A 23,609-nucleotide genomic window follows, 5' to 3' on the forward strand; every position below is an offset into this window, starting at 1 on the left:
CTGCCTATTAATTTCCTTTCATAATTTTATAGACCTCTATCATATTCCCCCTTGGTTGTTTCTTTTCTAAACTGAACCGTCTCTCCTTATATATGGAAGGCGTTGGATACCCCAGTCATTTTGGTTGCCTTGCTCAGCACTTTTCACAATTCTAGTATCTTTTTTGAGATGGGGCAACTAGAACTGCACCTGGTATTCAAGGTTTGGGCATACCATGGATTTTCTGTCTTCTATTTCCTAACGTTGTTAGTTGTTTGTTTGTTAGTTTGTTTTTTACTGACACTGCATGCTGAGTGGAAGTTTTCAGAGAACTATCCATGATGACTCCAAGATCTCTTTCTTGAGTGGTAACAGCTAATTTAGACCCCATCATTTTAATGTATAGTTGGGATTATTTTTTCCTGTGTGCATTACTTTTCACTTAGCAACATCGAGTTTCATCTGCTATTTTGTTGCCTAGGCACCCAGTTTTGTGAGATCCCTTTGTAACGCTTCACAATTGGCTTTGGACTTAACTATCTTGAGTAATTTTGTATCATCTGCAAATTTTGCAAACCCATGATTCACCCCCTTTTCCACAGCATAGGTCCCAGTACAGATCCCTGGGGGACCCCACTATTTACTTCGTACTATTGTGAAAACTGACTGACTGTTTTTTTCATACCTTTTGTTTCTTATCTTTTAATGACTTACTGATCCATGAGAGAACCATTCCCTCTTATCCCATAACTGCTTAGTTTGCTTCAGAGCTTTTGGTTAGGGATATTATCAAAGGCTTTCTCAAAGTCCAGGTATACTTATCAACTGGATCACCCTTGTACACATGCTTATTGACCCCTTCCCCCCCCCCCCCAGGAATTCTAATAGATAGATGAGGCATGATTTCCCTTTACAAAAGCATATTGTGTTCATCCATGTGTCTGATAATTCTGTTCTTTACTATAGTTTCAAGCATTTTGCCTGGTACTGAAGTTAGGCTTATTGGCCTGTAATTGCCAGGATTGCCTCTGGAGGTTTTTTAAAAATTGATGTTACGTTAGCTGTCCTCCAGTCATCTGGTACAGGGGCTGATTTTAAGCAATGGGTTATGTACAACAGTTAATAGTTCTGCAATTTCATTTTGGACTTCCTTCAGAACGCTGATAAAATTAATAGTAATAAGTCACCAGGACCAGATGGTATTCATCTGTTTGTTCCAGCCTCCTCTATTGACACCTGAATCTGGGACAGTTCCTCAGATTTGTTACCTGAAAAGAATGGCTTGTGCGGGGGGGTCTCCCTCATCTCCTTTGCAGGGAAAACAACGCAAATAATTCATTAGCTTTGCTGCAACAGCCTTGTCTTCCTGGAGTGCTCTTTTAGCACTTCAATCATACAGTGGTCCTACTGACAGTTTTGTCAGGCTTCCTACTTCTGATGCACTTAACTTTTTTTGTTGTCAGTTTTTGTGTCTTGAGTTAGTTGCTCTTCATATTCTTTCGTGGCCTGCTTTATAATTGACTTGCTAGAGTGTATGCTGCTTTCTGTTTTCCTCACTAGGATTTGATTTCCAATTTTTAAAGGATACCTTTTTTGCCTCTTATTTCTTCTTTTACTTCGCTGTTCAGCTATGGTGGCATTTTTTGGTTTTGTTTTTTGTTTTTAAAATTTGGGGTAAAATTTTTGTTTGAGCCTCCTATTATGATGATTTTAAATAGTCTCCCTATAGTTTGCTGGCATTTCACCCTTGTGACTGTTCGTTTTAATTTCTGTTTAACTAACTTCCTCATTATTGTACAGTTCCCCTTTTTGAAGTTAAATGCGACTGTGGTGGGTTTCTTTGCCATTTTTCCCTCTACACGGATGTTAAATTTAATTACATTATGGTCTCTATTATTGGGTAGTTCAGCTATATTTAACTGCTGGCCAGATCCTATTTTCCAGTTATGACTAGATCAAGATGTGCCTCTCTCCTTGTAGGTGCCAGGACAAGCTATTCCAAGAAGCAGTCATTTATGGTGTCTAGAAATTTTTCTCTCCATCCCTTCCTGAGGTGATATGTACTACGTCAATATGAGAAATCCCCCATTATTATTGAGTCTTCTACCTTTATAGCCTCTTTGTAGCCTCTCCCTGAGCATTTCACAATCACCATCACCATCCTGATCTGGTGGTTGGTAGTATATTCCTACAGCTATACTCTAATTGTTCAATCATAGAATTTCTATCCAGAGAGATTCTGTGGGGCAGTGTTATTAATTTAAGATTTTTACTTTGACACTGTGCTTTCTTTCACATACAGTGCCTCATCGGTATGACCTACTGTCATTCCTTTATATTTTGAATCCAGGTATTACCATGTCCCATCAGTTCTCCTTCTTCCACTAAGTTTTTGCAATGCCTATTCTGTCAATATCCTCATTTAATACCTGGCACTCTAGTTCACCCATCTTAGTATTTAGCTGTCTAGCAGTTGTATATAAACACTTGTACATTTTGTATTTAAATGGGGCTCTTCTACATTTGACTGTTCCTTACTAGCTCCTGTCTGTACTTTACCAAATTCTTTCCTATCGTCTTTTCTAGGACATAGAGATCCCCTTTAATAAATTCATTCCTAAGGGATTTTTCTGCCTGAACTATGTTCTGCTCCACGCCTGTCAGCTTTCCCCCAAACCTTAGTTTAAAAAAATTCTCTACAGTCCTTTGCAACCTCTCCTCATATCTGAGATCTTCTAAGCATTTATTGGGGCTATTGTTACAGTATTTTTACTGGTTTAACTAGGGATAAGATGATGAATACTGATATAAAATATTTCTTTTATTATGATTCCTGAAGAGGAAAATTTAAAGCTTGAATACCCATTTGTTTTAAAATGTTGAGTTTTAAAAGACATTTATTGGTGTTTTTGATAGCAGCTGTTGAAGTTAAGAAATATATAGCAAACATCTAAATTCTGCTTTAAAAGGCAATACACCTGCTTTTACAAGGGTGACAGCTGTAAAGTATAAATATTTGTAAGACTGGTCTAACAGCGCTTGTAAATTTTAATATCCTTCCACTTTTGCTAGCATAGTTGTATTTTTTGCTAATCTGTACTAACTGAAATAATAGAATTTTGTACAATTGTAGGACTGGAAGGGACCTCGAGAGGTCTTCTAGTCCAGTCCCCTGTATTCTAGGCAGAACTAAGTCTTATCTAGACCATCCCTAACAGGTGTTTGTCTAACATGCTCTTAAAAATCTCCAGTGAGGGAGATTCCACAACATCCCTAGACAATTTATTTCAGTGCTTAACTAACCTGACAGTTAGGAAGTTTTCCTAATGTCTAACCTAAACAGCCCTTTCTGCATTTTAAGACCATTGCTTCTTGTCCTATTCAGTCTCTCCTCATAGGTCGTGTTTTCTAGGCCTTTAATCTTTTTTTTTGTTGCTCTTCTCTGGACTTTCTCTAATTTGTCCACATCTTTCCCAAAATGTGGCACCCAGAACTGGACACACTACTCCAGCTGAAGCTGTATCAGCGTAGAGTAGAGCGGAAGAATTACTTCTCATGTCTTGCTTACAACATTCCTACTAACACATCCCAGAATATTATTTGCGTGCCCTCCCTTTTTCGGGGGGGAGGGGAAGAGTCTTATACTGTTAACTCATATTTAGCTTGTGATCCGCTGTGACCCACAGATCCCTTTCCACAGTCCTCTTCTTAAGCAGCCATTTCCCATTTTGTTGTGTGCAACTGATAGTTTCTTCCGAAGTGGAGTACTTTGCATTTGTCCTTATTGAACTTCATCTGATTTACTTCAGGCAGTTTCTCTAATTTGTCCAGACCATTTTGAATTTTAATCCTATCCTCCAAAACACTTGCAACCCTTCTCAGCTTGGTATTGTCTGCAGACTTGATAAGTGTACTCTCAATGCCATTATCTAAATCATTGGTGAAGATATTGAACAGAACTAGACCAGAACTGATCCCTGTGGGACCCACTCGATATGCCCTTCCAGCTTGATTGTGAACCCCTGATAACTACCCTCTGGGAGTGGTTTTCCAACCAGTTATGCACCCACCTTATAGTAGCTCCATCTAGGTTGTGTTTCCCTACTTTGATTATGAGATGGTCATGCAATACAGTATCAAAAGCCTTACTTAAAGTCAAGATATACCACATCTACTACTCCTCCCCCCCCCCCCATTCCACAAGGTTTGCTACCCTGTCAAAGAAAGCTATTAGGTTGGTTTGACATGATTTGGTCTTGACAAATCTATGCTGACTGTTACTTATCACCTTCTAGGTGTCTGCAAATTGATTGCTTGATTATTTGCTTAATTATGTTTCCGGGTACTGAAGTCAAGCTGACAGGTCTGTAATTCTCCAGGTTGTCCTTATTCCCCTTTTTTAGATTGGCACTATATTTGCCTTTTTCCAGCCCTCTGGAATCTCCCATGTTCCATGACTTTTCGAAGATAATCGCCAATGGCTCGGATATCGCCTCAGTCAGCTCTTTGAGTATTCTAAGTTGTATTTCATTAGGCCCTGGTGACTTGAAGACATCTAACTTGTCTAAGTAATTTTTAACTTGTTCTTTCCCTATTTTAGCCTATGATCCTACCTGTTCTTCACTGACATTCACTAAGTTAGATGTCCAGTTGCTACTAAACTTTTTGGTGAAAACTGAAACAAAGTCATTTAGCACTTCTGCTAAATGTCTGTCTCTTTTGTCCTCTGAATGGATGTACACCATGTTGCTTATTGGGCAACTACTCGCTGTATTAATGCTTTAGAATATGCCTTCAGGTGACAGAATTCATTGTCTTTGTGCAAATGTTTTGGGAACTTAATATTCATTACTGGTATTACACAGCACCCATTTGACTAAAAAACTACTGCATGTTCCATGTACCTGGGGCAAAACATACCTACATGGGTGCCAAGTGTAACTGGTATACTGACTGACTGAAATTCATTTCAGTAAGTTTCATAGAGCAGAAAGAGTGTGCCTAGCAGAAGGGGGCCTTAATCCTGACTGGGTTCTTTAGATGCTTCTGTAAAACAAGGGATCACTTATTCACCTGCTGTATCATTTTTTGTATATTCTTATAGGACTCACAATTTTATAAACCTCTTGGTGACAGGTTAAAAAGTTAAGGAGGGTTATTTTTCAGGAAAAACATGTTAAGCCGTGTACAAACTGAGTCAGAGGTTTGTGTTTTTTTCCATGTGTGTCTAGAAAAATTTACATGGCCTTTAAAAATCTTCAGACCTAAGACCTCTAGGTTCAACCCTCATCCCTTCCATATTTGCTGTGAAGAATCAGAACCTAATAATCTAGCATAGGCTTAAAAACACACGGAAAATAACTGCTTCACATGCAATATTCAAACAAATGGCTAGGATTTCTTTTACAAATAATGAAATAATTTCAAATAAGGTACGATTATATACATTGTTCAGTGAATGAAAGATGGAATTAAAACAAAGAAGCCTTTGAGTTGGGAGAGGAAAAAAGTACAGTTTTTGTCATAGGAGAAAGTACTCTTCCTGTTTAGATAACTCAAATAGCTTTTAGTGAAACTTTCATAGAATCATAGGACTGGAAGGGACCTCAAGAGGTCATCTAGTCTAGTCCCCTGCACTCATGATAGGACTGAGTATATTTCCACATAGAACATTTTACTTAGAGCCCAAGAACAAGTCTGAGAATTTTTAGCCCCAAAAGTAACTTTGGGAAAGTTTTTATATGTAAATTAAAATAGTATTTTAAAATGGAAGCGCTTTCTCATTTGATTCCTGTATTACGATCTATCTTGTTGTTCTGTAATGGTTTCTGAAATATTTGCCCGAAGTGTTCTTTTTCCATTTTAGGTCGGGAGACTTTTGCAGCAGTTGGCAATGACAGGCTCTGAAGAGGGAGATCCGCACATGAAGAGCAACCTTGGCAAATTCGACAAAGTAAGAGTCACAAAACAGTACTTATGTACATATTTGACACTTTGCCTTTCTGTAGCCCCTGTCATCTGAGAATCTCAAAGCACTTCACAAACAAATAAGCTCCACAGCCCTCTTATGAGGTAAGTGAGCAGTACATCTAATTTATGGATAGGTAAACGGAGGTACAGGTTAAGTGACATCTGCATGGTCGCATACAGTTGGGGTCAGAGCTGGGAATAGAACTTGGAGTCATGCTTCCGGACTACTAGACACACAGTACCTTGCTGCTTAAATGAAAACATTAACAAAATGTCAAAATATGGCACTTTCTAAAACTGATACTATGTGATTTTTTTATAATTTTCTCTGCTGAATCTAGCATAAACTACTTTCATTTAAGGGGACACCATGTAGTCAATTTAAAAAAAAAAAAAATTGCACACCTGCCCATGGAGCTTCCTGTCAGTTTTTTGCCTCCTTTCCTGTCTCTCCCCTCACCCCCCCCCTTTTTTTTTAAGTAAATAGTTTACTCTCCTTTCTTACTGTATGAAGGATGTACACACAATGGGGAAACTGACTCTACGGAGGAAACAGTGAAACTAACTATACACGATATGCTGTCAAATGCAGAAAGCAAACTAACAAAAACTTTTTTGCTCATTTCTTTCAATCTCTCTTGCTACTTGTAATGAAACTAGGTAAACATTCAGTCAGGTGTGACTTTTAAATTGACAGTTTCCTTATTTGCCTGTCCCTGTGCCCTATAGTTTTGTTTCACTTGTAAGCTATGCTCAGCTGTTTCCTGAGGAAGGAACAATTTAAGTACAAGTTCATTACTGTGAGCTAGTTTAAGTCATCAAGTGCCATTGCATAACATTTTAAAAACTGTACTTAAATAATGAGGACTTCAGAATCTATTTAAATAAGTGACACTTTCAAATGCAGATATGGAGTGAAGGGATCTCTAAATTTTTTGCATAATTTTGTACTTACTCTTATTTGGCTAAAATATGTTTGATTTGCTATATATATAAGAAGCAGCAAAACTGATATACCTCTTGTACCTTTATGTTCTTCTGTAGCTCTAAAATTTGAAAACATTCACTAAAAAACCTATGTCTTCTCCTTGCAGAGCTGTGTTGCTGCTTTCCTGGATGTTGTTATTAGTGGGCGCGCTGTGGAAACCCCTCCGATGTCCTCAGTTAACCTTCTAGAAGGGTTGAGTAGGACTGTGGTTTATATGACATACAGCCAACTTACTAATCTGGTAATATCCTGATTCTTCAATAGGAGTAATATTTTCCTGCACACACTTGCAAGAGAGAGAGAAGTGGGTGTAGTAGGTTAATATGTAGCTTCATGCTCCTTTCTTAATGATACAAACTCTAATTTTGTAGGTTGGTTTTATGCGAAATGTAATGTCAAGTGACCAACTGAAGGAAGATCGGATGGCTCTGGAAAACTTGTTGGCAAACTTACCCCAGAACAAACCCGGGAAAAGTAGCAGCCTTGAAATGACTCCTTACAATACTCCACAACTCTCCCCTGCAACTACTCCAGCCAACAAAAAAAATCGACTGCCTATAGGTGAGGAAGATTGAGAGAAATTCTTACAGCAAAGGCTTTTTTTTCATAGGCTTTCCTGCACCCTATATATGCTGCCTCAGCATTTCTTCAGTCCTCTTGTAGGATATGCTTAAGTTTTCTTCACACCACTTCCACTGTGTGTGTGTTTGTGTGTAGCATAGTTGTCATTGAATCAGACTTTATGTAATGAAAATATCTGTTGGATCGTCTTTCTGGTGTAACCACTCTAGCAGGACTGTACTTTTACCATTTTTTTCTAGTGCCTTGTCTAGTCAAGTTTGAAATTTCTCCAACGATGTTTCCACCACTTTCCTTGGAAGAATATTCAATAATCTAATAGTTCCAATTCATAGTATAATTTTTCCCTTAATCCTACTTACACCCGACTGAATTTTAGTGTATTCATATAGTAAATGAAGTTGTAGGGTTCCCAGTTTACATGTAATGTAGATTTAATATAAACTAATCAGCATATGGTAGTGAAATGGTGCAGGCCAGTGGATAGGAGAGAATGAAAGGGAAGAGTCAGAGATTGAGTGGTGGTGAGGATAGTGCAGTTGTCAACATTGATACAGAGAGGGTTTGGATATGAGGAGAGAGTAGAAGGAAAGAAGGATGTTCAGGTTTTGCAGTATTTAGAGAAGTGGCAGGATGTTTGTAATAAAGTGCTGGAGAGACAGGAAGAGATGGGAATCTGGTCAGTTGGGGAGAGGTTAGGCATGGGAAGGTAGATTTAAATCATCACCGTGGAGGTGATGAGAGTGGAGAAGATAACTCGAGCGATGAGAGTGGAGTGGGGAAGAAAGCAAGGGTGCAGACATTTGGCAACATCAGTATGAAAAATGGGAGGAAGGGGATCCATTGAAGATAATGCTAAAAAAAGTGCTAAGCAGTGGAAGAGGGAGATTGCCTTGTAATTACGCTGTCTTAAATATGGCTACTGATGTAATGTAGCACATACTTTTCTGAAGTATTAAATTTTCAGGATCTTATACCTTTTCAGCTCAAAAATATCCCATTTCAAAATGTGACACTTTTTCCTCTAGATCCTAAAGTATTGTACTCTGTTCTAGTGTTTACTTATATGATTGGAATATTGGTATTCAGTAGAAAAAGAGCTTGGTATTTATCTGTAACATAGGGCAAAAATATTATACTTAAAATAGTAAATTAAAGATAGTAAGTGCTAAAACCTCATTTTGGTATCCTGAGTTATCCTTACCTCTCTGTGCACAACTGCTATTTTAAGTTTACATTAGTGAAGTAATAACTCGTTTGTATTTATTTTACAGTTTAAAATATTTTTGTTGTTCAAAGGCTTGATTTTGTTTCTGTTTAATGCTGTCGAAACCCAGGACAACAGTTGGCAGCCATTACTGCCTGGGATACTTCTACCACCAATCTCACAGCTCACATTAATCTAGTAACCCCATTTGGTGGGTAATGGACTCTTTCCCTTCTTCCTCTATGCAAAACTTTTATTTACTTCATAAAACCATGCTTTTCATGCTTGTTTTTAATTTGCTTTGTGCCAGGCTTCTTCGTTTATTCCATTACAAAGGCCAATTCCTACTTAAATAGCTAGAAAAATGTAGTAACCTAAAAAGCCTCCTCTCCCTTTGATGCATGATAATTGAAGGTAAAAGTTTCACTCTCAATTTGCACATTTGGCCTCAGCTCCCATGTTTCAACTGAGGGAGTTGATGCCATGCTAGACAAGAAAAGGAACTTCAGGTCTTTGACTCTTTTTCTCTAAGGTGTCTAGAATGGGGAGAGGAAGAGAAGATTATATTAAAAGGAGTTACAGAGAACCACAAAATAATCAGGATGGGGTTATGATATTGCTTTGCCATGTGTTTGTCAGTTCCTGATGATGTAACATTGGGTCTTCAAGTTTGTGATTTTTGTGTGCCTTCCTGCAGTTCTTGCTGGGTGGCTCACCACTGTTCTGAATGACTTGTTTCTGTTACCAGCACCTGCTCTGAATAGGGAAGAACCACCCAAGGCCAGGCTTAGAGTGGCATTTTCCATTTTATTTATACCATCACAAAAATTATAAATTAGCATGCCCAAGAGATGAAAAAAAAAATGAGGGCTTACCAGCTTTTGCTTATAAGTGTTTGACACATTCCGTCTAGTGTACGCTTGAATCCCCTTTTATATCAGTTTTTGCTGAAAAGGACTTGCTCGGTAAAGTCCAAAACTGTCTTAAATGCCTTAATAAAAGGTTTACTCTACAAAACATTGAAACCCTTCAATAATGCTGCTTTAGAACCTAGTCGTACAAGGGGCTGTGTGCCTCTAACTTCTGTTGACTTTATTGGAAAGTGCTCAGCAACTCATGGGATGCAGGGCCTTCATTCTTTTGTAGTGCTGTACATTTGGCTAGAAAGTTTTATATGTTGGTTTGTTTTTAAGTAAGAATTCAGGTAGCTGCTCTAAACAGCACTGTCTGAATTGCTGCCACTGTGCCTTCCCTTACAATGAGAGGTGTGTCTCTCCTATGAGTTCTCTGCCTGTTCTTTCAGGCATTTAGGGTTTGGCATCAGCTATCACTGATGTCTGGGTAAAAAGAAAAGGAGTACTTGTGGCACCTTAGAGACTAACAAATTTATTCGAGCATAAGCTTTCGTGAGCTACAGCTCACTTAATCGGATTTATTCCGATGTCTGGGTGTAGTCCATAGAGTTTGCTGGTGAATGCTGAAGGGATACGTTTTATTTATTTGTATGATGTTCCTAACCTCTGTTTGCCAGAAGCTGGAAATGGGGGACAGGGGATGGATCACTTGATAATTCCCTGTTCTGTTTGTTCCCTCTGGGGCACCTGGCACTGGTCACTGTTGGAAGACAGGATACTGGGCTAAATGGACCTTTGGTCTGACCCAGTATGGCTGTTCTTATGTTCTTACAGTAGTGCTTTAACAGTTCTTATTAAGGATCTGGGCTTTCAGCACTATACAAACAAATAGTAGCAGATGATGCCCTAAAAAACTTGATTTGTAATCTAATCATTATTTCACGGCCTAGTGCATAGCATCAAATAATCGTTCTGGTCAGAGGTCTTGGAGATTAGAATTTTAAATGCTGGTTCTTGGATGTTCAAGTTTAAAAAAAAAAAAAAAAAAAGTCTCTTCCCCACTTCATTTTTCTCCTTCCTCCCCCCTTCCCCCATATCCACCCTCTGCATTGTTTCCAAACAGACCTCTTAGCCATAAGGAGCTTGATGCCCTTCTAGCTGGCAGCCATAGGGTCTTTGAGTTTCTATGCTCGTTGAATTCAACAAGGGCTCAGCCAGAACCCATAAATGGTTCATTGCATAAATGCAAAAAATGGCTTTTCCAGGTGTTGGTTTGTTTGTCTTGGTCTCCTGGTGCTTTTTGATGAGCATTTTCCTATTATTTAATGCAACAGAGATCTCTTATCAATGTAAGGTGCCTTTAGGTCATGAGGCTGTGAGTTTGGAATGACTGCAGTTTGTAGGGAATAAAAACGCCACTACTTAAAAGGTATTTTAAACATGGGAACTAAAGTGCCTTTCTGGTGGTGCTCTGTTTTTGCAATGGTACAGAAGCAGAGGGGAGTCTCTCTTGCAGAGGAAAAATGTGTTCAGATAACCTAAAGGGAAAGCTGTCCTGCCCATCTGGGGCAGGAATATCTGTGGGTTAATGGAGAAGCATGGTACATTATATGCTTCTTAAGCCACTATGCTACAAGTCTGATATTTTCACAGTAGTGCAATATTTAAATACTTACACAGCCCCAGTGTCAGTTCTACACATCCCCAATACCAATTTCCACCTTTCCAGAAAGTTGTAAATTGTATTCTGCATTTTGTCCATTCTTTGATATGCATGCGCTAACATCACACTTGTGTATTTGTAGATAATGTGAGAGTTTAAATATTGTAAACCTTCATAACACTCTCTATTTTAACATGTATCATTAGCTACCCGTAGCAGAAATAGATCAAATATTCCAATGGACCAACATGGAGACCATGAAGGATCCTCCCAGGATTCTATACAGGAAGTTCAGCCAGAAGAAGTACTGGTTATTTCTTTGGGAACAGGTCCGCAGCTTACTCCTGGTATGATGTCAGAAAATGAGGTATGAACTAGGTGTCCAATATAAATCACATGCTTTGAGAAATGAAGAAAGTATATTCAGACAATGAAATAATACTAAATTTGTGATTAAACTAAGACAAGGTTTAAATTGGAGAATTAGGGCGAAAACCCTTTATTTGTTTCATCGTATTTAGGTGTTAGAAATGTTCTCCAAACCACAACTGATTTCTGTTTATAATGATTAATTCAGCATCCAGATTAAACAGGTAGGTGGGTGTACCACAGCCTTCCATTCATAGATTCCAAGGCCAGAAGGGACCATTGTGATGTAGATTGACCTCCCGTATGACACAGGCCATAGAACTTCCTCAAAATAATTCCTAGAACCTTTTAAAATAACATCTGTTAGAACAATATCTGGTCTTGGTTTAAAAATCGCCAGTGATGGAGGATGTACCACACCCCTTGGTAAATTGTTCCAATGGTTAATTACTCTTACTGTGAAAAATTTTATGCTTAATTTTCAGTCTGAATTTGTCTAGTTTCAACGTCTAGCCACTAGACCATGTTATATCTTTCTCTGCTAGATTGAAGAGCCCATTATTAAATATTTGTTCTGCATATAGATATTTAGATATTGTAATCAAGTAACCCTTTAACCTTGGCTGTGTTAATCTAAATAAATTGCTGTCTTTGAGGCCATCGCTATAAGGCATACTTTCTAACCCTGTAATCCTTCTCATGGCTCTTCTCTGAACCCTCTTCAATTTATCACCATCCTTGAATTGTGAGCACCAGAACTGGACACAGTATTCCAGCAACAGTCGCACCAGTGCCAAATAAAGAGGTAAAATAACCTCTGTGTTCCTAATCAAGATTCCCCTGTTTATCCATCCCAGGATTGCGTTAGCACTTTTGCCCACAGCATCACACTTGGAGCTCATATTCAAATGATTATCCGCCATGACCCCTAAATCTGTTTTCCATCACTGCTTCTCAGGATAGTCCCCCATTTTGTAAGTATTGCCTACATCCTTTGTTTCTAGATGTATACATTTACATTTAGCTGTTTTAAAACACACATTGTTCTCTTGCATCCAGTTTATCAAGCAATCTAGATAATCTGAATCAGAACCTATCTTCTTCATTATTTACCACATCTCCAATTTTTGTGTCATCTGCAAACTTTATCAGTGATGGTTTTATGTTTTCTTCCAGGTCATTGATAAAAATGTTAAATAGCATAGGGCCAAGAACTGTTCCTACAGGACCCCACTGGAAACACAGCCTCTCAATGAAAATTCACAGTTTACAGTTACATTTTGAGATCTGTCAGTTAGCCAGTTGTAATCCATTTAATGTGTGCCATATATTGTTCTAGTTTTTTATTAAAATATTGTGGGGTGCCAAGTCCAACACCTTTCAGAAGTCTAAGTATATTACATCAACACTATTACTTTTATCAACCAGATTTGTAAATTCATCAAGAAAAGATATCAAGTTAGTTTGACAGGGTCTGTTTACCATGAACCCGTGTTAACTTGCATTAATTACATTGCCCTCCTTTAAGTCTCAAGTGAGACTGACATCAGTGTCTGGCTGGCTGGTCTATAATTTCCCAGGTCATCCTGCTATTCTTTTTAAAAATTAGCACAACATTACCTATCTTACAGCCCTTTGGAGAACTGGGGTGGTTCCAGGACATATTGAAAATAATCATTAATGGTCCAGCAAGCTCCTCATACAGCTCTTTTAAAACTCTTGCATCAAAGAATTATCTGGCCCTGCTGATTTAAAAATGTCTAACTTTAGTAGCTTCTGTTTAACATGCTGCAGAGATACTAGTGGAATGGAAGGAGGAGCATCATGACCGTATGTTGAGATTATATCATCTGTTTTTTCACCAAATAAAGAACAGAAATATTTATTAAACTACCTTGTCTGTTTTTTCGCATTATTATTGATGATTCTACCATTTCCATCTAGCAATGGACCAATACCTTTGTCAGGATTCTCTTTGTTCCTAATGTGTTTTAAATACTCCTTATTGTCCTTAATGCTGTTTGCCATATATTTATTCTTGGGTTCCTTTACTTCCCATATCCGTTTTCTACAATTCCTAACTTCTGATGTATATTCATTTTTGTCTGCTTCGCTTTCCTTCCATTGGTTATATATTTTTGGGCATCTAGTAAGATGTTCTTAAATGATTCCCAATTATCATTCACACTTTTCTGATTAAATTCTTCCTCCCAGCTGATTTGGCTCGTAATTGTTTTCAGCTTTGTAATTTGGCCCTATTAAAGCACCAAGTATATATGTATTGCTGGTCTGGACTTTATTCTGCAGATTATAAATGTGATCAAGGAATGATCACTTGTCTTGAAGCTACCATTAATTTTAGTTCTGTGGTCGGTTCCTCTTTATCTGTTAAGATCTAATAAAGAATTCCCCTGACTTGGATGCAATACTTTTTAAGTTAGGAAATTGTCATCTATAATGTTTACAAATTGTAAGGATGTTTTAATACTGGCAGGATGAGACCTCCAGCATATGACACTCAAATTGAAATCCCCCCTGACATGTTTTTTTGCCTACAGTTTATAGATAGGCACATAAGGAGGCTATCATCCTGTTCCCTAGTGTGAGCTGGTGGTCTGTAGCAGACACCAACTAATATCCCATCTTATGCTTTATCCCTTAGGACGTTGGTCCATAATCATTCACCATCACTTTCTTCCGAGTTATCTGTGACTCAAACATTTTTGACATATCATGCTGCTCCCTCTCCCTTTTGCTTACTTGATCCTTCCTAAATAGGTTATAACCATTGATTTTAACATTCCAATAGTGATGCATCCCACCAGGTTTCAGTAATACCAAGTAGATCGAATTTATGCTCACAAATGAGCAATTCCAGTTCTTTTTGTTACAGGCTCCTAGCATTGGTGTATAGGCAATTGAGGAATTTCGTCTGTGTCCTTTGGGTCCTTGATTGATTTTGTTCTCAACATCTTGATTTTGTGATGAGTTCTTACCTCTTTTTACTATCCCCTTTTGCTGTAAGTTTAATGCCCTCCTGATTACTCTAGCCATCCTGTACCCAAGGAGCTTTGTTTCCTTTTTACTGAGGTGGAGGCCATTCAAACTATATGGACCCCTCTCCCAACAGAAGTTAGACTAGTCTTTAACAAAACCAAAACCTTCCACCACTTACCTAGCCAATGGTTCACTTCCTGAATTTTCTGCTGTTGTGGGACAGGAAGGATCTCAGAGAAGGTTGCTTGGATATTTTAAGTACTTAAGTAGTAAATTAACAGAGTACTTATCCATCTTCCCTCCATGATTGTGTGTGTGTAAAGTTGACACATGGTCAATTTTAATGACTCTGAAGAAGCCATGGAGGACAACTGTAAAGTAAGTATTGTGTTTTATATGGCTTTGGTGTATCTCTGCTGCCAGGTAAACGTATGATGTCTGCAGTTGGATTTTGAAAGCAGATAAACACCACCTTCATTAAGCCATCCCTGCCTTGTCATTCGGCGCAGAGACATGCCTCATCTTTCTTAGTAGGGTAAAACCTTCTGATTCATAGATCCAAGAGATTTTAGTGTCTCCGAAGGAACTGGTTTGTTCTGTGCTTTGCAAGCATATTATGTCTTATGCTAATCCTCTGGAAAAATTTTGTAGCCTGAAGTTACTGTGCATGCCCAAGTTATAAACTCTTGAAACGTAGTATTTAGAATGAAAGTGATGAAACAGACTTAACTACTGCAGCATAATAAATCATGAAGAGTTAATTCTGCCAAGCCTGTGGAGATGTTACTCCACGTTACATTGCTTGGGAGCAAACTTGAGCTGCCATATCAGAGCTTGTAAAGGCTGAATATCCAAGTATTACGTTACCCATCTCCAACTGTTGGCATAATGTGTCCTTTGAATAAGAGGACAATATACTTCCTTACGTCTATTAGTGTCTTGCCCCAATAGTTCAGATTCCCTCCTCTTGGAGTCCTGTACTTACCGATTGCTATGTGATATTAAAGTGGCATTAGAGAAAAAAGTCAGTTGAGGTTCCATTTTCATGATCTACGGCATGTCTAAATCTTGGCTATTTTAAAATCTCACCAGGCTGTTACTTAGAAAAGTGCTCAGTTTTTTGATTCAAATGACCTTTCCTTAAATGTGAGATGTTAGATATTGACTGTGCCATTAAAGATCTAGAAAAGTTGAAAAAAAATCTGGTTTCAGTTGTTAGACTGATTGTAAATAAAATTAATTAATTTTTTTCTGGGTCAATTAAACATGTTGATTCTCTTCCTCTCCCTCTCCCCCATAGGTCTTGAACATGCAGCTTGCCGATGGAGGACAAGGAGATGTCCCTGTTGATGAAACCAAACTCCATGGTAAACCTGATAAAACCTTGCGCTTTTCCCTCTGCAGTGATAATCTGGAAGGAATATCTGAAGGTGAAGGGTTACTTAAGTAATTCAGAAAGTTTTGTGTCAGATTTTAATTCTAAAAGACGCTACTGTTATATACAGCATGTCATATCTGCCTTTGTAAAGGCTGTCCCATTTTCCCCTGAAAGCCTGCTTTCATGTTTGGCCCTAAAAAGTCACTCTTGGCTGAAACTTTGACATACAGGTTGCTGAAGATAATTTTGTACTGGAAAGGATGAACAAAAATTGACTGTAGTTGAAAAAAGGATAAAAGGGTTTTCAACTTGGTGCATGTTATTGGCATAACTGCAATCTAAATTGTCCATAAATTTCTAGTTCACATACTGACTTTTAATCTTATTTTCATCAATTTTTTTTGTATGCCAAAATGTTAGGAGCCTAGAACAACAGCTCTTTTATATGAGCATCACATACAGCAAAGAAGGGTTTATATGGGATATTGAATTATATGGGATATTGAAAATATTGAAAATTACAAGCTGTTCAAATGTTCCAGGTAATATGTTGTTTTATTTAACTTTCCGTAATTAGTTTTTTCTCTCCTTCTTGTTTTTCAAGATAAACAAAATCAAGATATTAGAGAAAACAAATAATTACAAAAGTTTGTATTTGAATTTGGCTAAAAGCTAGTACACTAATGATGTGCTAACCATGAGTGACAAGGTATCTAAAGATTAGTTAATGTTGTTTTGTGGCACTACGAAGTTGTAAAGTGTTAATTACTGGAGTGCTAAGTGTTCCAGTTTCTAATTCTACAAGATAATTGAGATGTTGGTATTTAACACACTTTCTAAATTCACCATATTGAGAAGAATTTTTGAGTTCCTCAGTTCAGTATTTCACATAAGTGGCTAATTTGTATTGAAAATGACAGGCTTCAGCTCAGTTTTTTGCAGTCTTACAAGTAAGTTGCATCTTGTACTGTTCATGCTACGAGTTTGGAAAACAAATAGCTTGATCTGAACGAACCTAACAGAAAAATCAATTTTCATCAGGTCCTTCAAATCGCTCCAATTCTGTGTCCTCTTTGGATTTAGAAGGAGAGTCTGTGTCAGAGCTTGGTGCAGGGCCTTCTGGGAGCAATGGTGTTGAAGCCCTGCAGCTGTTAGAACATGAACAAGGTAGGTGCAGATACACAGTTCAAAGTGTGTAGACTGTTACAATTTCTCTAAATCCATCAGTTTGACATATCTAATTTAGATATGTCAGAGATGAATAAAGGGGCTTTCTACATCATTTAATTACTTCCACACTTTTTTGAATCTCTCACATTTTCATTTATTTTTTTCATTAGCCAGCTATTGTTGTCCACTAAAACAATGTTAACGTTATTCTCAGAACAGAGAACTGGTATTGTATTTTGAAATCTCAGTCACTATAATAAAATATTTTTAAATTTTTGTTTTATTATGCCTTCCTTTTCAAGAGGGAAAAGGATGATTTGAATTGTAGCAATTGGAAATGTTAGACCGTAGATATTTTTTGTAGTTACCGACAATTTAACTGGAGAGGGCAAAGTGTTCCAACTGATAGGAATTCAACCTCTTCCCTTCCACAAACTAATCTCCCTTCCATAAATTAATCACTCCTTGGTGTCTGTCATTCATAGTTGTAGACCATTATGATAGCTCTATGTTTGGCAAATATATACACTTTTTAAACCTTCTCTCATAAATCAATCTCTAGTGTTTTTCTCAAATAGGAATAAAGAGTGTCACCACATTGCATCTATTTGACTATACAAAATATTGTGTTTATTATTAAAGTGCTGTACAGTTATTTAAAACTGCATTTTACTTGACAGAATTAGTTTCCTGTCCTATAGCGTATTGGAGAATTTTTGAGAAACCTTTTATTTTTACATAGCTACGACTCAGGATAATCTTGATGACAAGCTCCGTAAATTTGAAATTCGTGATATGATGGGATTGACTGATGATAGGGACATATCAGAAACTGTGAGTGAGACCTGGAGCACAGATGTCTTGGGCAGTGACTTTGATCCAAATATTGATGAAGACCGTTTGCAAGAAATTGCAGGTAACTGACAGCTACTGAAACTGAAAACTACTTTAAGCTTTCTGCAAAGCAAGGAGGCTTTTGGAGCTCTCATTCAGTCTCTCTGTAGTTATGAAATAAATGTGTTGTTAAATCTTAGTTTCTTTGTAGGAAAACTTTAGACCTCTGTCCTGCCTTTGTTATGGGTACTTTCTTCTGGTTTGTTTTGTTTTTGTTTTTCCCCAATAGTTGTTGTGTGTCTTTTTTATAATGACTTAATACTGGACACCCAGTTTATGGTGTCTGTCTTACTAGAATCCTTTCATCTTTCCTACCTGATCCTTTCTTTCCTCTTGGTTGTACAGGTGCAGCTGCAGAGAACATGCTTGGCAGCTTGCTGTGTTTGCCGGGTTCAGGATCTGTGTTGCTTGACCCCTGCACAGGGTCAACCATATCCGAAACCACCAGTGAAGCTTGGAGTGTGGAGGTATTGCCAAGTGATTCAGGTCAGAATCCCACAAATCCTCTTTAGATTGGTCTTTGACATGAACTGCAAAGCATTATTTCATAAATAGTTTTAGATAAGTGCATCACTTGAAACCATCACTTTGAGAGGGAATATTACCTGCCCAAAGACAACACAAGCTATTTCAAAGGACAGGTGATAATCCGAGTGGTCCTTTTTCAAACAAAGATGATTGCTTATGATTCCAAAGTAAAACTATGAGAATTATGGAAGTCTTTAAGATTGACATATTGTGAATATAGATTCCCAATATAGCACTCAGGCTGCACAAAATAAGCCGTTTTATAGCCATTCTCTTTGGATGTGTAGTATGCTGTAAGGTGGGTGGAAGGGTGTATGATGAGCAATGACTAGGAGGATGGCAGATGTGATGTGATGTGTCTTGTTTTTAATTCGTTTGGGTGAGTTAGGTGCAGTGCACAAGGATTTCTAATGCACAGGAGAGGCTAAGCTTTGTGACTCCATTAACCTTACCGCGATGGATAGAAGACGTAAGCCAGAAGACTAGATTATAATGTGAGAGCAGATCTAGCATGGCTTGGTGACTGTTTAGTCTTCTGGAAAAACTAAGAATAAAAGGTGTATCGTAGAACTATGGGAATCTTTCTAGGCAGAATTTTTACATAGTTTCAATGTTTTCATGAGCATTTAATATATGATTCCATAGTCTCTGGCTAGGAAACTCAATAATTCAAATTTTGGTTTTTGTTAGAGTAAAAATAGATGTAGCAAAATGCCCCTGCAGATATAAAGGACTGTCTGCATTGTCTTGCCTGCAGTACAGCAAAGTAGAATTGGCTGAAATAGCTCAAATTATTTCTTGCCATTTCAGAGTACATTTCATAAAGTTAGCTAGACTCTCTTTTTACATTAAAATCTAAATCCCTACACCACCTTTTTGCATGTGAATTGTAAGAGAATATAACAGCCGGCAGTAATGCATGCACACCATTTCCTATTTAGAGGCCCCAGACCTAAAGCAGGAGGAAAGACTGCAGGAGCTGGAAAGCTGTTCTGGACTGGGCAGCACCTCTGATGACACAGATGTGAGGGAGGTCAGTTCTCGTCCCAGTACACCAGGCCTCAGCGTCGTGTCAGGTGTGTTTTTATTTTCAGGAACAAGTTCTGCTTTGTTAGATGATAACCAGTATGTTTTGCCATGTGCTTAGTTTCATCATATTTACTCTCATCCATAAAAGGATTTTTTTTGTCTGGTGCTCATACTCTGATTTCCGGAGTGGCAGTACCATACTCTTCATCTTACTAAAAATAGAGTGAAATCCAGAGAATCTGTTTGTACAGAAGCAGAGACTTGCAATAGGGTATCTGAATCTAAGAAATCGCCTAATGTTTCCTTGCATTTCACTATGGACACCTGCCTTCAGCTTATCTTCATCCCATTTTGTGTAGCACACCTCTGTAATCTCTGTTGCTGCATCTTCCTTAAATTTCCGGTCATAGATTTGTGTAAATTATTTGTCAGTCTTAAGGTCCTTTATATTGCCAGTCATAGCATCAAAGAATATATTGTGTATATTTAATAGTGGAATAAAAAGATGGAACCCAAAGATTACAAAACCGTATACCAGAACATTTCTAAAGTCATGGCTTTCAGAATGTCAAGCTGCCATTTCTCTTGAATTCAGTGTTTGGGAGTTGGCAGCAAGAACACCTCAGCTCATTGCAACTGTCACAAAAAAGTTTAATGTTTTTTATTTCTGTATTCTTTTTGTCTCAAAGATCCTCACAGATCCTTCTTTTGTTATTTGTAAGGTATTAGTGCAACCTCTGAGGATATTCCTAATAAGATCGAGGACCTTAGGTCTGAGTGTAGCTCTGACTTTGGAGGGAAAGATTCTGTGACAAGTCCTGATATGGATGAAACAGCTCATGGTAAGTAAAGCCCTTGGATAGTAAGTGAAAAATATACTGTGTCTTAGATGAGAGCTCATCAGGAATTGTTAAACTTGCGACTGTAAAACCTTTTAACACTTTACATGCCAGTAAGAAAAAGTGCGGTAAATTCTGTGTAGAAGAAAAGTTCACTTATATTTAGAAAATGTATTTTCTGGTTTTTGAGAAACGGCTTACAAATATTCTCTCCATATTTGTTGATCAGAAGTGTTTATGCTTATGACTAGAAAGAGGAGGTGATGACATACTGCAGAGTCTGAGATCTGAGTCTTTATTCTATCTAATTCTACTAAGTTAGGTTGACTGCTCTTTTGCGTTTGAGACTCTCTCCCCTCGCTGTGCTCTCTTTTTTTAAAGTTTTTATAATAATTTGACTGTTCAGTCCTGTGAGTGCTTTCAGGTGCCTTCCTGTCAGTACATTTTGAAGTGTGTTAACTATTCATTAACATTGTAAAAGGATCTAAATGCTGCCTGTTTCATAAGCTCTGTGAATGCATTTGTATTGTGCAGCACTCTAGCTAAGAAGCCGTGAATAGTGCATGGTACATGCAGACCCACTTTCTGTATTGTTTCAGGAGCCAGTCAGTTGACTTCTCCCCCTTCTCAGTCGGACTCTTTGCTTGCATTGTTTGACCCTTTGTCATCACACGAAGGTAAATTGTAAAGAATGGGCTATTCTTGTTTTTAAGATCTATACATCAAAGGCTGCTGTCCATTTTAGCTGGGAAAAAATCTTACCCATTTGAGAAATGCTTGTACCACCACACATAACCACCACGGTATAATTCTAATGTTTGGTTCAATTATGTAATGTGTCATTGCTTCAGGTGTATCAGCAGTGGTTCGGCCTAAAGTGCACTATGCAAGACCCGCTCATCCGCCACCAGATCCCCCAATCTTGGAAGGGACTATGGGAGGTAATGAGGCCAGATTACCAAATTTTGGCTCCCACATCTTAATCCCAACCGATTTGGAGGCGTTCAAACAAAGGCATTCCTACCCAGAAAGACTGGTCCGCAGCAGAAGCTCTGACATAGTGTCATCAGTTCGGAGACCTATGAGTGATCCTGGCTGGAACAGGCGGCCTGGTAATGAAGAAAGGGAGCTTCCTACACAAACACCCAACATTGGGGCAGCTACTTCAGTGGTTGCACCTCAGTCCTCTTCATCATCCCCCAGTAAAGACTCCTCTAGAGGAGAGGTAAGGCATTCGTTATGAAGCTGGACTGATTTTGCATGTTTGTTTTTCTTACTTGTCATTTTTGAGTAGAAATGTGTGTTTAGTGTTGTTAGCATTAAATATATTAATTAGGGAAGCATAGTGCAATTCTGGCACCTTCTGAAAGGTGGCCTGTAGTATGACTTATAAAAGTCAAAGCTAAGATGTAAGAGATTTTCTTGGATTGTTGTAGACCAACTTTTAGTCCAGAACAAAGGGTTACACTCAAACTTATAAACACTCCTCCAAGGGAGGACTTAAACTTTCAGGAGCAGGTTATTTTACTCTGTTGTAGTGCTGTTTTGCAGGTAATGTGAGATGATCTGTTGTTGGTAATCAAGAAAATATTTTTCAGTCTTCCATTTTACAAAATCATGTAATGATTTCAGCATAGTGTAGATTGAAATAAAAAGCTCACTTTCCCTATAGATTGAGGAACGAAAAGATAGTGATGATGAGAAATCTGACAGGAACAAACCCTGGTGGAGAAAGCGTTTCGTTTCTGCCATGCCCAAAGGTAACAGAGTCTCACATTTACACATTCTTGGCGCTTTTAGAAATGCTGCACATTGCTTTCAATAAATCTGCACTTTGGTAGGAAAACTTCTGTGACTTCTGTAACTCTCCAGTTACTGTGAGATCATATATTAAATGGTCAGTCTGAGTAGTTGACTACATGAAGGTTGCAACCAGTCCCGGCTCACAGTACTGTCTTCCCTTTCTATGTTTTAATCCAAGATTGTTATGCTAATTACTTAACAAAATCAGGTAGTGCACAGTTGGAGATCTTGTAAATGATTCAATCTGTCCAGTAGATCACAAAAGAGTCTTTGGATTTATGGGTATTGGTACTGTTTTAGAAGTAAAGGATATTAAGTATACATTCAGTCTAAAAGATAATCTCTAGTATTTAAGACTTTGCATACATAAAATATTATCTAAATGTTAAACATCACAACACCCTTGTGAAAACAGAACCGCATTGTCCCCAGTTTACAGAGGGGAAACTCTTCTTAAATTAATTGGACTTAACTACTTTTATACAACTGAATTTTGTTTTTCTACAAGTTTTAGTATTGTATAGTGGATTGTGACTTTTATCAGGAACCATTAATTGGAAGTTGTTGCCAGAAACAATTGACATTGCTATAATCAATGCATAACTCTGGATCTGTGGACATATGGCTAGAGTAAATTTGTGAAACTAGCCAGTTTCAATTCCTAATCAGTAAATGAAAAATACTGAACTCAGAAGGCACTATGCTTCAATGCTTTTTGGGGGTGCTGATTGTCTGGCTTAGTTTAGTAGCTATTAAGGACATAATTTGTAATATGATCACAATAGGCTTCCTGTTTCAACCCACAGGCTTGGGTGTCATTAACTTTTGTATTTAAAGAGAACTTGTGTTACTGAGAAGCTTCAGACATCACTTTTGCAGTTTCTTACACATCTAAATGCCCTTCATGGAGCCTTTATTTGATGTTAAACTTCCTGTTTCTTACAGTTTCTCAACGTAGTTTGTAATTCCATGCTGTATTGTCTCCATGTATAATGTGTCTTATACAGACTTTCTGTAATTTCCAGCTCCTATACCATTTAGAAAAAAAGAAAAACAAGAAAAAGACAAAGATGACTTTGTGTCTGAGAGATTCTCAACACTTCAAGGTTTGTAAATGATATTGCCCTTGGAGCTCCTTTACTAAGACTATGCACCCCAAATGCTCTCCTGGAAGAGCCAAAACATTACCTTTTACAGAAATGTATATACTAGTATAGAGAGAACATTTTAATATTCAAAATTAGCTTCCTAACTGAGGAGGTTATTGTGGTTAGTCAGTACTTGCCCTGAAGACTTAATGGGTTTTAAACTTGTTATGCAGTGTTGTTTACACTTAGCATTGAACTCAGCACCACATGGAGC

The 23,609-nt window shown here is 37.9% G+C and overlaps 1 protein-coding gene across 4 annotated transcripts in view; it reads left to right on the top strand.

Moving 5' to 3' along the window:
• Window positions 1–23,609, top strand: part of GAPVD1 (GTPase activating protein and VPS9 domains 1) — a 63,540-nt gene that overhangs the window by 26,784 nt on the left and 13,147 nt on the right. Inside the window, exons 4-18 of one of the 4 annotated variants that reach the window (XM_084649706.1) lie at window positions 5,846–5,932; window positions 7,044–7,178; window positions 7,309–7,498; window positions 8,854–8,934; window positions 11,447–11,607; window positions 15,907–16,036; window positions 17,026–17,151; window positions 17,897–18,070; window positions 18,394–18,534; window positions 19,518–19,652; window positions 20,328–20,447; window positions 21,044–21,121; window positions 21,296–21,669; window positions 22,117–22,204; window positions 23,273–23,353. In XM_084649706.1, the coding sequence (XP_084505832.1) occupies window positions 5,846–5,932; window positions 7,044–7,178; window positions 7,309–7,498; window positions 8,854–8,934; window positions 11,447–11,607; window positions 15,907–16,036; window positions 17,026–17,151; window positions 17,897–18,070; window positions 18,394–18,534; window positions 19,518–19,652; window positions 20,328–20,447; window positions 21,044–21,121; window positions 21,296–21,669; window positions 22,117–22,204; window positions 23,273–23,353 (2,101 nt within the window). The remainder of the gene's footprint in view (window positions 1–5,845; window positions 5,933–7,043; window positions 7,179–7,308; window positions 7,499–8,853; window positions 8,935–11,446; window positions 11,608–15,906; window positions 16,037–17,025; window positions 17,152–17,896; window positions 18,071–18,393; window positions 18,535–19,517; window positions 19,653–20,327; window positions 20,448–21,043; window positions 21,122–21,295; window positions 21,670–22,116; window positions 22,205–23,272; window positions 23,354–23,609) is intronic. The other 3 variants (XM_084649707.1, XM_084649708.1, XM_084649709.1) reach the window with 3 other exon arrangements.

Source organism: Lepidochelys olivacea (assembly GCF_965140295.1).
Source record: "Lepidochelys olivacea isolate rLepOli2 genome assembly, chromosome: 16".
Classification (NCBI taxonomy): domain Eukaryota; kingdom Metazoa; phylum Chordata; order Testudines; family Cheloniidae; genus Lepidochelys; species Lepidochelys olivacea.